Here is a 14,247-nt window from a genome sequence, read left to right as displayed (position 1 = left end):
CATTTATCAACCCTATGGTGATCCACATATAATGGACAAGATGCTCTTCATGTCCTCTCACAAGTTGGTTATCAGTCTTGAGCGCCAATGAACTCTTATTTATTATATGCAACCCTACCATCTCATGATGGCAGTGGGCCTGCTTGATGCTCACAGGACCCATCCACTAACATCACGAGTTACCCGGTTTCAATACCCCTACCGAAAGGGTACGTAATAGTATTCATGAGGTTATCTAGTCAAACACTTCCAAACACCTAACATCATGTACTTAGGTCTAGATGCATACTCATATAAGGTCACTAGGATAATGTGTGAACCCACAACCCTAGTTGGTAAATAAATACAAGAGAACCAAGTCTCAAAATCAATCACATATTCATTCTCATATCATCATTCACAAGAATTTAAAATAAAAACAAACATACTTTCTTACCTTTCATTTGCACAAAGTCACACACATAATCACAAGATAATAAATACTAAAGCAAGGTAAGATATCAATAATAAAATTTAATTAACAATTAAACATACAAGATAAAGTTAAGTATATTCCTCACCTTTCAAGTTGGTATAAGCTCTCCAAATTTCCACAAATCACACCCCAAGTGTTTGTAATTAAGCTCAAAACAAACCTAGTTGCTAAGAAAAAGAATTAAATATTAATTGGGAATCAATTGGGGTTTAAAAGAAGTTCAAAACATACTTCTCGAGTAGGACCAAATGAACGTCTGTTTGCATAGGCTTACAGGACTGGTTGAACGTCCGTCTTCTTAACTATAAGGGATGTCAAGATAACTCGGGGAGCAACATCGATTTTAAGGGATAACTCTGGCGACGCACTGAAAACTTCCCTAGAAATAATGTGCCAAAATGTAATGAGATCTTTACCTAAAAAGAATATGCGATACAAGGGATTTGTATTATATACTGTTTATGGTACGAATGTCAGCTCAATCAAGTTATACAATGAAACTGAAGATTTCCTTTTAAATTTGACTCGCTTCGTTTATAGAGCCATATCGAAGAAACAATTAAAGGATGCATGAATTAAATTGGTCATAGCACGAACTGCATTCTTGAAAAAGTACAGATTTGCTCATACGCCAAGACCATTGTGGCTCTGAGGATCAATTGGCGAAAATATCATTATACATAGTCAAATGCACCACCAAAATTCCCCCACTAACATCTAATAGAATTCTACCCAAAAAAAAAAAACATCTAATAGAATAGTGAAGAACATGCCACTGGACGGAAGCTGTAGAAATAGTGCAGGCAAATGGGATAATTCTGGGCCAAAGACGCAATAAATGGAGAGAAGTGGAACCATTGAGATTTTTTGGTAAATGTGGATTTCTTTTATAACCTGAGAGATGAGAGAGACCAAACAAGATTGCAGCATTTTGAGCCGGACATAGAACTGTTAAATCTGTGCATATTTGCAACAATTTTCCAGAGGCTGCAAGCATTGACCATGATGACCGGCAGCCAACCTGTAAAAGCTATCCTTCCCTGGGCAGCATCACAGCACTTGGAAACGTTGCAAGCCATAAAATACATACCAAAAAGAATAATTTCCTTGTGCGAATGCTCTATGAAACCCATAGTTCACCCACTTTCTTGCAAGGATATGTTCCGTTTCTCTTCTGATCGGTGACGGTATAGCTTTGCAACAACACGTCTTTCACAATCCTGCAAAGCGAGCAACCAAAAGCAAGACTAAAAGAGTCAATATAATTTTGTTTCCTCAACCATTTTGTTACATCTACCAAGAAACAGTTCAGATGAAATGGTATTGCACCTTGAACATATTGAGATAGAAATGTTTCCCAGGATTCACTCTTGTCAGCTTCAAGTATGTATAAGCAAAACTCAGCTGATCACGAGGAGTAAACCGATCAACCTCATTGAACCAAAGACAAGAGAAAAAATTCGACATTGGTGTGTGTGCTCTCACAATAAAAGACCCTTCAGGGACATCTGGTTAAACCAACAAGCAACTCATGTAAGAAGGGATAACAGTAGGTAAAAACAAGTTAGATAGCAAGAAAAATCTCTATAAAATTCATACAGCTTGGTAAAAGTCTGTCAGGATCAGAGGCATTGAATTTTCTTAGCCCATCAGCCTGGTAGAATGAAAATTGCTGATCAATGATGGTATGGTTATATTTGTTCAGCTTCTTATTTTGTGCCACCTCTTCCCAGACGCAATGTCGATCATAATGATTGGAAATTGCGTACTCATAACCTTTCCGCCATAGAAAGTACTCCAAAATACGAAGAGGGTCATTTTGCAGACGTAATTTGCTATCCAGCCAGATTGAATACCTGAGAAGATATTAAGCGAACATAATTAGACTTCAACCACCAGATAAGATTTTACTGGAAATCTTTTGGCCAAATGAACACAAGTGCAAGAAATATAATTGGATCTAATAAAACATACAAAACAAGATAAATGTAGATGGGGAAGACAAGTGTTAGAAATGTAGATTCTTTAAAAACCACATGCTTAGAAAGTTTACATCCTTCATCTTCCCTTTCTCCAATTTACCTTATAATCTTCATAATCTCTTCAGTCGCATAAAATTCAAGCTCAACCACTCCATCTAGAGAAAAATAAGCTAAAGCCTTTTAGCTCATTGTTTCACAAACTCAATTACCACGACATTTTTTTGGTTTAAAATCATCAATGTTATAAACTGGGTTCTACTTGAATAATCTACATAAGGATGATTTGATAAAAGTAACTCCACCTTTAATATTTTAACCATCATCGAATAATTCAAACCACATGGATTCTTTACATTAAATGAAATTGTGAGAGCAGACTGATGTCAAATTCCCATGCCAGGGCTGCTGCAGGGAACTTAAAGGGCTTTTTCATAAGAACTATGAATAGTACCATTTCTAAAGATTTTGAGTCCATCCTTTTCCCATGAAAGTTCAGTAGAGAATGATGAATATTACATCAATTAGCATTTTACCTTGGTATGGAAATGTGTATGACAAATTCATAGGTAAACATGTATTGAAAAACATTGTCACCCTATTGGACTAGAAACAAAACCAATCAATCATACAAAAATACCAAAATTGAATTTAGAAATTAAGGACCATATTTTCCCTATGTCAGTGTGTGCCTTGATACTTCGAGGTCATGATTCACATTTAAAGTAGAAGAATACATGGTTAACTACTCATCCTCAACAATTCTCCCAAGCTAACCAAGCCATGGAGAAAATTATTAAGAACTTTTTTTGCAACTCTGACTTTAGTCTAGGATACGGAGAAAGAAAATGGTAGACTATGTAGCACTAGGAAACTGGACAAACAACCATGACACCCAAAAAAAAACCCTCTAAAACTAGCCAACAATATTTTAGTGTCTCAAAATCAAATTAAATTCACATTCCATGCAAGAAACTCAAAATCTCCACCATTTTCTTTACCAGAAAGAAGATTTATTAAAAACTCCAGGTCATAACAGGAAATATTCAAGAAAGAAACAAGCTACACAAAAGCCTCACCAAAAGGATCAGATAAAAACCAAGAAGATAACAGTATCACTATGCCCAAAAACACAAGCTAACAAACACAATATATTCCCGCTCAACTCCACGTGGCCACCCCTTACCAACAGAAACCACCCCAACCCAACCCCCCCCCCCACCCCCAAAAAAAAAATTTAATAAATAAATTTGAAAGATAATTGTTAAATTCTAAGAGGTAACACTTGGGGAAAAATTGAACTAAGTGTCATGAGTTTTAGATCTTCTAGAACAGGTCTTTTCTATTGTAAAACTACCGTAATTAGTCAAGGACGGTAGAGTCCTAATTTTAGAAAGATTGGATTTCCTTCTATTATTACAGATAAAAGACACATCTGCGATAAGGAATTCATTCAAGCCTAATCACAGGGAACCTTCTCCACAGTCCTCGCAATAATTCATCTCTCCTCTCTTCTTCTTCTCAGCTTGAGAGGGAGTGTTGAATTCTCGGAGGCAACACTAAGGGCAAAATTGTCTTTAGTGTCATGAGTTTTGTTCTTTTAGAATAGTCTTTTCCCATTGTTTTTCTTTCGTGGAACTGCCGTAAGTAGTCAAGGGCAGTAGAGATTTATTCTAGAAAGATTGGATTTACTTCTATTATAAATAAAAGACAGGGCTACAATTAGGAATTCATTCAAGCGTAACCACAGGATCCATTCTCCACAGCCCTTGCTATACTTCATCTCTCCTCTCTCTTCTTCTTTTCTTCAACCTCTCTGCTGTTTTTTGGTTATAGGATACTGATTTCTAAGAGTTATATTCTTTTGTCCCTCCACATCAACTCTTGCACCCAGTATTTCTTACCAAAGCATACCAGCTTCCATTGGATGTTACTATTATCATTTTCTTGACATTCTAGGGTTAGACATTAAATAATTTAAATCAACATGTAGCTGCAATGAGAATGGAGAGATTGGCAAGTGGCACAATGAAGTAAATAAACAAAAGTCAACACAGGGCAAAGTGGGGCTGCATGGTCCAATAAATGACACAATTTAAATCAAATGAGTAGCTAGGGTAAAATAAATGAACACAGCAGCACTTGACTATTTCAGTAAAAGTTGGGAAAAGGGATATCTGTGAATCTGGTAAGTAAAAATACATAAATGCCTCTAAAGGGTGAAAACTAGATGAAGGATCCATATAGCCGACAACAAAAATCTCAGCCTTATCCCAACTTAAAGGAGGTTTGAATGGTATTATTTTATTCATCCCATCAAAGAAGGTAAAAAAAAAGAAAGAACCATAATGGGATCTGGTTACATGGATCCAAAGATATAAATGAAGGGAAGGGGAATTCTAACCAGAAAAACAAAGGAAAAAATACACATAAAGATGAGAAGAATATGAAAGATGAAAGATGAAAGATAGACAATCAACAGTAATTGAAATAATGCTTCATTATGTAGCACAATGCTGGAAAGAATATCTAAAACAATTGTATAAATTTGGAAATGTTCGTCCCACTACATTCGGAAGATTCAGTTCCAAAAGACTGGAGATGATCATTTACCAGAAGTATGCCTAACGAAAGTGTAGGAAAATAAAAGTATAAGCAATACAGGAATCTTAAAAAGAATTATAGAAACCACAAAAACATGAGCCATAACATTAACACTAAAAAAGAGCGCATTGCTCATAATTTCACATAAGTATTATTTGTTTCATTCACAAAAATATGCACTAATATATCCAACATCTCCCTATCCTCATCATACCTTGCAGAAGGAAAAAGTCTATGTGTTAAAAACTTTGGAATTTTTCCCACTCTTCGCATATCTGTATAAGGTAAATTCTTAACCACTACAACCTTCCATAAACCAATAAAACCCATGTTGTCTGGCTTCTGGCCCTCTGAGGAAAGTGTTTGCAATGTATCTTCATCCATAAATATAACAAAACAGACATTTTTCCTTGACACACGTGTGACCTGCAAAGAAAAGCAAATCGTTAAATTTTAAACCACAATATAGGAGACTAGCATGATCCTAAAAATGGTAAAAAGCACATCGAGACAGTCATACAATGAGTTAAGGCATGGCAAGGCACATGGAACTTGATAATGCAAACCCTTTTGGATTTCAGAAGTGTTTTATTATATTAGAATTTATTGACAGTTTACATTTGACAGAAACCTCAAACTTAAAATTTGAGAATTTGTAACCACCACCTGAAGAAAAAAAATATTATAGTTTTTGTTGTTAAACTAGGGGCTGTGTTTTATCCTTTTATAATTTTGTAAACCATTTTTATTGGACTCAGAAAGGAAAGATTTTACTTAATTATGAATAACATCTTTAGCAAATCAAGCAAAAGTATTTACTTAAAAGATAGTTGGCATAGATAAGTGACTATTTTATTTTAAGGTATGATTTCCTCAAGTTTCAAGGGAAATAAGTGAACTCATATAAGTGTTCGGATCAGTAGTGGACTGATTAAAAGAAGAGGGAAGCTTGGAAGATATCAGAGTTGCAGAAGGAGGAGAATCCCAAAGAAAAAGAAGGGAGGGGGGTGTTGGAAAGAAGAAAAATAACCACAACTGAGCTTCTCTGTTCCATTGAATCTGGGACTAATAACAGGGAATTACATCATATACAAAGGAGAACAAGACTTAAAATAAAACTAACTCTTCAACAAGGACACTAATTCAAATAAGGAAATTAAAGAGAATTCAGACCCCAAATATCCTATGCAGCTAACTTCTAAAGTAATTAGGATAGAATAAACATTAAGGAAAAGAAAAAGAAAAAGAAAAAAAATTACTCCCAAATAACATAAATTCCTAAAAGTTTACTGATGCAGCACAACTGAACCAACAAACCAGTTCAAGAACCCAGATCAAAAACAGGGTCCAAATATGGATTTCAGTCTAGTAGTCTGGTAGTTACTGAAATTTGGGATAATTATGTAGGCAGATTTTTATTTGGGTAAGATATATCTGGATAGTTTTCGAATTTTAGTTAGTTTTGATTTGTTAGGAGTTCTAATATAATAGTTTCCCTATTTAAGTCTGTGTCTTTATTATACATGCTTGTAATCAATGCACTGAGGATAGAATTGGATAAAATTTAATTGTGGTTTGAATAACATGAGGCCTTTGTGTGGTGAGCACTCTTCTCAGACCTCCTCCCCCCCCCCCCCCAAAAAAAAAAAAAAAAAAAAAAAAAGAAGAAGAAGAAGAAGAAGAGAGTAGTCCAAATCCCCTAGGACATATTAGGGTAACTACACTCTTGGTACATTATGTTAGCGATATATCGCCGTGTCAATGGAGGGTGACATGATAAATGAGACCAACATGACATTTCCCATAAGTCAACAATATATCACCAAGAAATAGGAGATATATCACGAGCAGGACCCCGTGTCCATCAACAACAAAATATGAAGCATGAGCCATACTCAACAAGATGACTCTATGTACTTGCCTACATTGTTGTACTTCTACAGTAGCATTGTATCTTGTAATTGTAAGATGAATTGTAAACTTTAGTACTTCTCTTCACCAAGGAAAAACATTTCGCCGAAATTCGCCCGAAACATGGCGAATTTCGGCCGATTCAGTGAGGAGCAAAAAAAATAGTGGGTGATAACGACATATGCCAAAAGTCGCTGGAAAATCACCAATTTTATGGTGAACTGGTGATAAATCGTCAATATCTCACTCCAGTCACCGGAATCTTCGCAAGTTCCCTAGCCGATGTTGCTTCATCCTCTTATTCTCCTTCTCTATCTTCGTCTTCTACCTCTACCTATTACTAAGCTTGATCTCTCTCCACAGAACTTTCAAGAAAAGGGATGTAGGAATCGGAATCCCCAGATCTGAAAAATGAAAACAAAGATCCCCAAATCAGATCATGGAACGTCTTTGCTTTCCTTATTTTGCAGAACCCTTCCTCTTTTTTTGAAGAGAAGCAAATCTGAAGTCCAGTACCCTTTCTTGTTAAGCCAATCACTAAGGAACCCTTCTTTGCAAACTCAAAAACAGGGTAATTTAACAGCTCATAATGTTTCTTCACTAGACTCAAATGAGCTACCAGCAGCAGCCGTAGCAAAAGATAGATTCGTGAACGCCATCAGGGGTTCTGGTTTTCCTGAAACTATCAGCCTTGATGACCTTACCAACAATTTCTTCCCTCGCAATTTGAACAAAATTTCAAACCTTGATTACACTCATGCAGAACTTGCCACATCACTACCTAAAACCCTTTTACCTACCCAACTGTTTCACCACTTCTTTTGCAAACTTGTTACTAGATGGAGAAGTGAGGGAACAACATGATAGAAATTAGATAGCAATAAGGACAACAAAATAACATCGGGGCTTCACACCGCAAGGTGGATCGATTGGATCAACCAGCAACCTACTTTGATCAAATACAAGGATTCTCCATAGAGAAGAAGGGCTTGCAAAGCAACTTTGATTTCAAATTATGAGTGACATCATCCACCTTCTTACATAAGTCCCTTTATATAGTCAATCTAAAGACATAAACATTAAATATGCCAACCCACCTGATGTGAACCCACCAAAAGCCGAAAGGGGGCTTAGTACTTCCTGGTCTATGCACACCCCTGGTAAATTTGTCCTTTCTAGGTTTTTCCTTTTATTTTGGTTGTTTGTTTTAGATTAGGATCTGGTTGTTCGTTTCAGATTGGGATTCTAATCTAATTTAAGTGTCCCAATTAAAGTGTTTTAGTTCGTTGTATAAGTTTCTTATCTTGATAGAGTTAGTTGGATAAGGTTCCTAATAGATAAGGAAGCTAAGTTAAAGATCGTTAGGAGTAAAGTTTGATTCTGCTTCAAAGACTATTATAAAGGCTATAAATTCTAAAGCCTCACACAGAATTTCTCAGTTTTGAATGAATAAAAATATTTAAGAGTCTACAGCCACGGGGGTTATGGGAGGGTTCCTTTGAGGGGGACACTGCGGTTGTCCAGTTTGCACTTCTCCATCAACTTCTGCAGTTTCCTTACTCAATCCCAGCAGTTCAACATCGATTCCATCCAACTTGCAAACTACATCCAAGCAGGTAACCCCAGCCTTACCCAAACCCATCGCAACACCCTCTCCCCTGCTCTGTTTTCTGCGCAAGTCAGAATATCCCTCCCCAGGCTACTGCACACAACATAGGCCCCAGGCCCCCTTCCCTCCCCTGTAGAGACCTCTAATCTCTTACCCACCTCCTGTGGCCCATCTGGATTCAATTCCCCACACCCTCAACCCTTCGTGCCCCCCTAAAATCCTCCCCTCTCTCCTGGGTGCTCTGTTTTGGCAGCAAAATAGAAAACAGAAAATATTACAAAAAAGGAGGGGGGGGGGGGGGGAAGAATGAGAGAAAGAAAGAATGACAGAAGGAAACAAAAGAAAAAGATAGAAAAGAAAGAACTCAAAAGAAGAGAGACTATTGGAAAAAACCCAAACCCATGCCTAGAATATGATCCAACGGGCAACTATTTCCTTCTCATCCCATAGGAGCTTCAAAACCTTCCCACACTTCCCTGGATCCTTTAGACCAAATTCTCACCCCTTTGGGTGTTCCCATAGCTTACCAAAATAACCCATCCAAACCCAAAATCCTAGATTTACCCAAAATAAAGAAATTCTGAAATTTCATGTATCCCATCCTCCTTGGTTTGTATCTCAAGATTCTCAACCACTACATAACTCTTGACAAACAAAAATTCTTTTTGAAAATGAATTCCTTATTTTCAAAATACAACCCCCTTTATTGACTTTGATGAATTTCTCAAGTTCCCATTCATATTAGAATAGACTTGGGCTTAGGCCTAGCCCATGAAGATCATAACATTTGGGCTGACTTTAACCCACCAAAATAGTCCTAACCCATGAAAGCCATGCGCTAATGTGGGTCATTATCCTTAGGCCATTGATTGGCCGATCCATTGGGCTTCTTCTTTCTAATGTATGTCTTCAACTATTGACCCATTGTGCTTCTTCTTTCTAGTGTACGTCTTCACCCTACATCAAGATGATTGATATGATCCAATCACAAACTCAGGCCAACACTCATGCATGGGAGTTGCAATAGCAAGTTTGGAGCCCTTATGCAGAGAAAAAGTAGAGGGGAAACATGGTCCACTTCAGTTGATGGTAATTAGTTAAAAAAAATTATGAAAGAGGAAGTACATCTAACCAGTTTTTAGTTTATGACATGGCAATATCTGGTTGTCGTCCCAAGGTATTACCGAGGATGTACATCCAGAGGATCCACATTCCTCCTCTCCCAACACCCCTCCCAAAAAAAAAAATTTCCCCTACATTCTTACATGATTTCTTCTCTCTGCCCCTGTAACTTTGTTTCTTCTCAGGCATCCCATCTTCTCCTGTTCATCTTATCCTTTCCACCTTCTTCACTACTCTGTCCCACATTACCTATTTGAACTCTCAAAACTAGACCAGTTTCATCTCTACCTATATACCCAACCAGTCAGTCCAAGATACACTTTCCGCATCATAAAAAATTGCGAAATTACAGAAATATTGTCAAAACAATAGATTTTTTGCACTCCCGCATCAACTTGTCTGTGTCATCTGCAAAACAGAGATTTAATTCCATGACCAGAAGGTGGATGAAGTAGGAAGGAAATAATAAGAAATGATAATGGGGAAAAATAGGGGAAGGAACATGGAAGACCTAAGACGGACTCACCTAAAAGGAGAGCAAAGAATAATCAATGGAGCAGAGAACAGAAGACTGCAGTCAGCTTTGGATCCAAAAGTCAGGGTATTGTATGGTAACTTAACTAAATTTATTCAAATTCAATCTGTGATCTCCTTATAGGGTTACATGCATATATAAGAAAATTCCCACCCAAGGTAGAAAGCTACTCAAGAAGGGAACTTGAATAAGTTAGAAAACTAAAAACTCAATCTAACCTTCTATATAGTTTAATCCAAAAGAAAACATAATTAAATGGTGCAGTATTATCTCCTGCCAACCCTTTGGACCAAAAGCCAGTTTTGGGACAATGTCTGGGTTTTAAACTGGGTAGTTCTGATTCAATATGATATTACCAGTGCATCACTAATGCATTCCCATCATTGTATCAGCAAGAGGTTGCAGAAAAGGAATAACAGCAGGGTAGTCATTGTGAATCAGCAAACTAAATTTGATTCTTCAAAAAGTTTATATCCAAGATATGACAAAGTAGTTACAGATACTGATCGCCATACCGTTTTGCCAGTAGGTGCTCTCAAGTTATCTGAGTTTCCAAAGATGCAAGAGGACACAGCAATGTGGCAACTACTCATATATCTAGCATCATCTTCCGCCAAATCAAATCCTGTGCTTGGATATCCTTTAGGACCTTTAATAAACCCACAATTTATTTTTTGATCACGGGCAATAAATGATTCTTCCCTTTCTTGGAGACTCTGATGCCCAGAAAATCTGGGCTTCCAGTGTTCTAGGCCAGCAGGCCTTTCTTCTACTTCTGTATATTGCAATGGAAATCTAGAAAATTTGTGGCTTTCCAAAGGCTCGACTAGCTTTTCAGTAGAGTTTAAGAACTTCATCTCACAAGAAGAACCTGAAGAAATGTAGAAGTGACAAAGTTCAGGGATGCTGATGACAATAATTAGGATAAGCACTGAAAACTTTAAATTCAATAGTATATTACATATAATTACTTATAAGAACGTGTAAGCAAATTGTGCATCTAAAAACAAAGATTCATACAGCCAGACCATGCTAATCATGAACATGCACAGACAAATCATAATACAGAGCGAAATGCACGCATATATGCACAATGAAATTGCACCCAAAAAAAAGGTTTTTTTTCTATCTTCCTCTTTTTCTTTTTCTTTTTTTGGTTGAGGGGGGGGGGGAAGGTGGGGAGCATCAGTCAAACAAAATGAATTGAGTACATTTGTAGAATGTCCGGCCTACTCTAAGCAAGATTACCAACCTAATTGTAAATAAAATGCATAAAAATCTCACTCAGCATAGTCAATTAGCATCATTTATATAATACAGCTAAACCAAACCTTCAGGAGATCACAGCTAAAGGTAGTTCTTGATGACTTAAGCAATCTCGGATGTTCTTTAAGTAGTCCACATTGTTTTCTAAGCACCCTCATGCAATTACCGTATAGGGCCACGTCAGTCCAACCATGATAACACTGTTGCATCATTGGAATACTTTTAAATTGTGTATATATGAAGCATTTAAATTTCGGATACTATGAAGATGAAAAGATATATCCTATCCGTGGAAGATTCATATTTAACTAAAACTAGAGTATTACAGTTCTAAATTTCTAACTTTTCTATCCCAGGTGGAATGAAAAACACTGAATCTGGTCAGAGTCAACTGCCAAAATGGAGGATGACAAGGGCAAGAATGAGTTGAAAGTCCTTGACATCCCTTAAAAATAGAGCTACAAAAACATAAAGAAATGACACCAACAAAGCAATAATCAACAAAAGGTATATCATAGGTTTTCCAAGTAAGCTTATCATAAGTTGGGAATTGTTTACACCTTTCTTACTGATGTTTATCGTGTAAATTTAAAGGTGGTAGAAGAAAGAAAAAAAAAATGCAATCAGAATAACATATATATTGAACGCAAGTAAAATTTTACCATTTTTGGATGTATGAGAATTACCAGAAAACCTATGGTGCTTTTGTTTTCTCTTTGGATCTGATTTTTTCCCAGAACTAGACCTTCTACTAGATTCGGCATTGGTTACACTCTTGTGTCTGGAACTTTTTTTACCATTATTAGAACCTTGAGAAATCAAGGAAGAATCTTCATCAGATGCATTATTGAAAGTTTCTTCAGAATTATCAGTCCGCCTTGAATGAAGCCGGTGCTTGTTTCTAGGATCAAGGGCATCAGAAGACTCCTGGGCATCACCGAGGTGTCTCACAATATCAGATTGACCTTCAGCTTCAGCATCATGTCTTGCATCATTATAGTCATCCATACGAGCGTCATGTGAATCAATGCCATCATCATACTCATCATCAGGGTCAACGTCCTCATCCTGTAAACCTGAATCTTCACCATCAGATACCTCATTCATCTTCCTATTTTCCTGTCCTGATGATTGCCCAATATTCTCCAAAGATGCCTCAAACTCTGCTTCATATTGTTTCAACTCATCACGCCCAGCTTCATTATACAACCCACCACTTCCACGATCAGGTCTTTTCTTTCCATTCAACTTCTTCCCATCATCACGAGACAATTGTTTCTCACGACTCCTCTCTTCCACCCCAGCCTGGTCTTTTTCCATAGATTCATTTTTATCAACCAAAGCAACATTACTGATCTCTACATCATCTTCATTGTATTCATCATCCCTTCTCCTGTCATCCCGGTCCCAGTACCGTGAATCCCTACCATGAGATACTGAGCCCTTACCAAAATCAAGCACCTTAGGGGTCCTTGTACCAGTTACATTCCCAAGAAAATCGAAGTCATTCTTATCCTCCTGATCTTGAAACCTGTTTAATTCTGCACACGCCATATTTTTATCAATGAGTTAATAAAGGCTAAGAGCCATTCAAAATACACATTGAGCACCAGGAATTAGCAGCAAGAAAAATTAAACATAAAATTATATACATATTGGATAACGACTTATCATGCCTATCTTCGAGTTTTCGCATGTTTTCTCTAATTACAAAGAAACAAAGAAACGAAATTCCAGTCGTTCATGTTCTACACCGGATCTAAAACAAAACTGCCACCGTAGCAGTTGAACCTCTCAAACATTCAACAAGAACTGTATGATCAACAAATAGACCAGTGAGGCATTAAGTGTTCTTTTAAAACTAACGAAAAAATTAAAAAAGAGAAACCCTCGAAAGAAAAGATAGACCTTTATCTCTAGACAAGTAGTAGTAAGCAAGACCAGTGACGACGAGAACAAGACAGAGAATAACAACTACAGAACCAAAAGAGATCTTTCGCCCCTTATCTGACCGACCAGATCTCCTCGCTCGCCCCTGCTTATGCGTTCCTCGAATACCAATAGCGAGCTGATCAGAACCTGCACTTCCATTTCCGTGGTGATAATCATGGCTTCGGACTCCGAACCTCTCCGTGCCTGATTGTCTATACTGAGCCATTTCAACATTGTTTTAACAAATCAGAAACATAGAACCCTTCCGCACTAGTTTTCAAGCTTTCATGATAGTATTCCAGTCTCTATAGATGCTCACTTTCGCAACAGAATTCTAGGGTTTACTCTTTCACCATTGAAGAAGATCAGATGATTCGATACTGTGAAAAAGGATTAAGAAAATACAAACGAGACCAGACGAGACGAAACCAGAAAAAGCTACGGCTACCAAGCTGTGAGTGACTGAGTATGAATTCTGATCGGGCTAAATTGCAGGGATTTACAACAAACCAAGAAAGATGAAAGATCTACATGAAAATGAAATTTCTAATTTGGTTAAAACTTAAAAGCCCTTGCTTCATTTGGAATTCCGTTTTTGCTTTATAATTACTTAATTCTTGTTGCTACTAGGTCGCTACTGGACCGGTTGGTCCACTCGATCCGATTCAGAATCCCCTACAGTTAGGTGGATTTGATGGCTTCTTTTGCTTGAAATTAAAGAAAGGAAAAAGGCATATATATATTAATATACTTAAATAATATTCTCCCCTACATCTAATAGCTGCAGCTCCTAAGGGAAAGAAAAAAAAAAAAA

At 37.1% G+C, this 14,247-nt stretch overlaps 1 protein-coding gene across 2 annotated transcripts; it reads right to left on the bottom strand.

The window, feature by feature from the left end:
* Window positions 1-726: 726 nt before the first annotated feature.
* LOC149016824 (uncharacterized) lies at window positions 727-14,044 on the bottom strand. 2 transcript variants are annotated; one of them, XM_089154876.1, is made up of 7 exons: window positions 13,410-14,044; window positions 12,164-13,042; window positions 10,751-11,106; window positions 5,273-5,484; window positions 2,075-2,331; window positions 1,805-1,983; window positions 727-1,695 (listed from the first exon to the last, which is right to left on the bottom strand). In XM_089154876.1, exons 1-7 carry the CDS (start codon window positions 13,657-13,659, stop codon window positions 1,612-1,614), a joined length of 2,217 nt encoding a protein of 738 aa, XP_089011002.1. In that variant the 5' UTR covers window positions 13,660-14,044; the 3' UTR covers window positions 727-1,611. The 2 variants fall into 2 exon arrangements, with proteins under 2 accessions (XP_089011002.1, XP_089011003.1); XM_089154877.1 differs by having other exon boundaries at window positions 730-1,695; window positions 12,188-13,042; window positions 13,410-14,042.
* Between the last annotated feature and the right edge of the window lie 203 nt (window positions 14,045-14,247).

This window comes from Hakea prostrata, chromosome 5 (genome assembly GCF_041222555.1).
Source record: "Hakea prostrata isolate BN-2017 chromosome 5, UWA_Hpros_2, whole genome shotgun sequence".
Lineage (NCBI taxonomy): Eukaryota > Viridiplantae > Streptophyta > Magnoliopsida > Proteales > Proteaceae > Hakea > Hakea prostrata.
The sequence above is the reverse complement of the archived record's forward strand: the minus strand, read 5'-3'. Positions and strand labels throughout refer to the sequence as shown.

Excerpts from the sequence above, each read along its gene's own strand:
- LOC149016824 (XM_089154876.1), bottom strand. The coding sequence starts at position 13,659 with ATGGCTCAGTATAGACAATCAGGCACGGAGAGGTTCGGAGTCCGAAGC. Across the intron at positions 13,043-13,409 it reads CTACTTGTCTAGAGATAAAG|AATTAAACAGGTTTCAAGAT; the intron begins GTCTATCTTTTC and ends TGGCGTGTGCAG. Across the intron at positions 1,696-1,804 it reads TCTATCTCAATATGTTCAAG|GATTGTGAAAGACGTGTTGT; the intron begins GTGCAATACCAT and ends CTCGCTTTGCAG.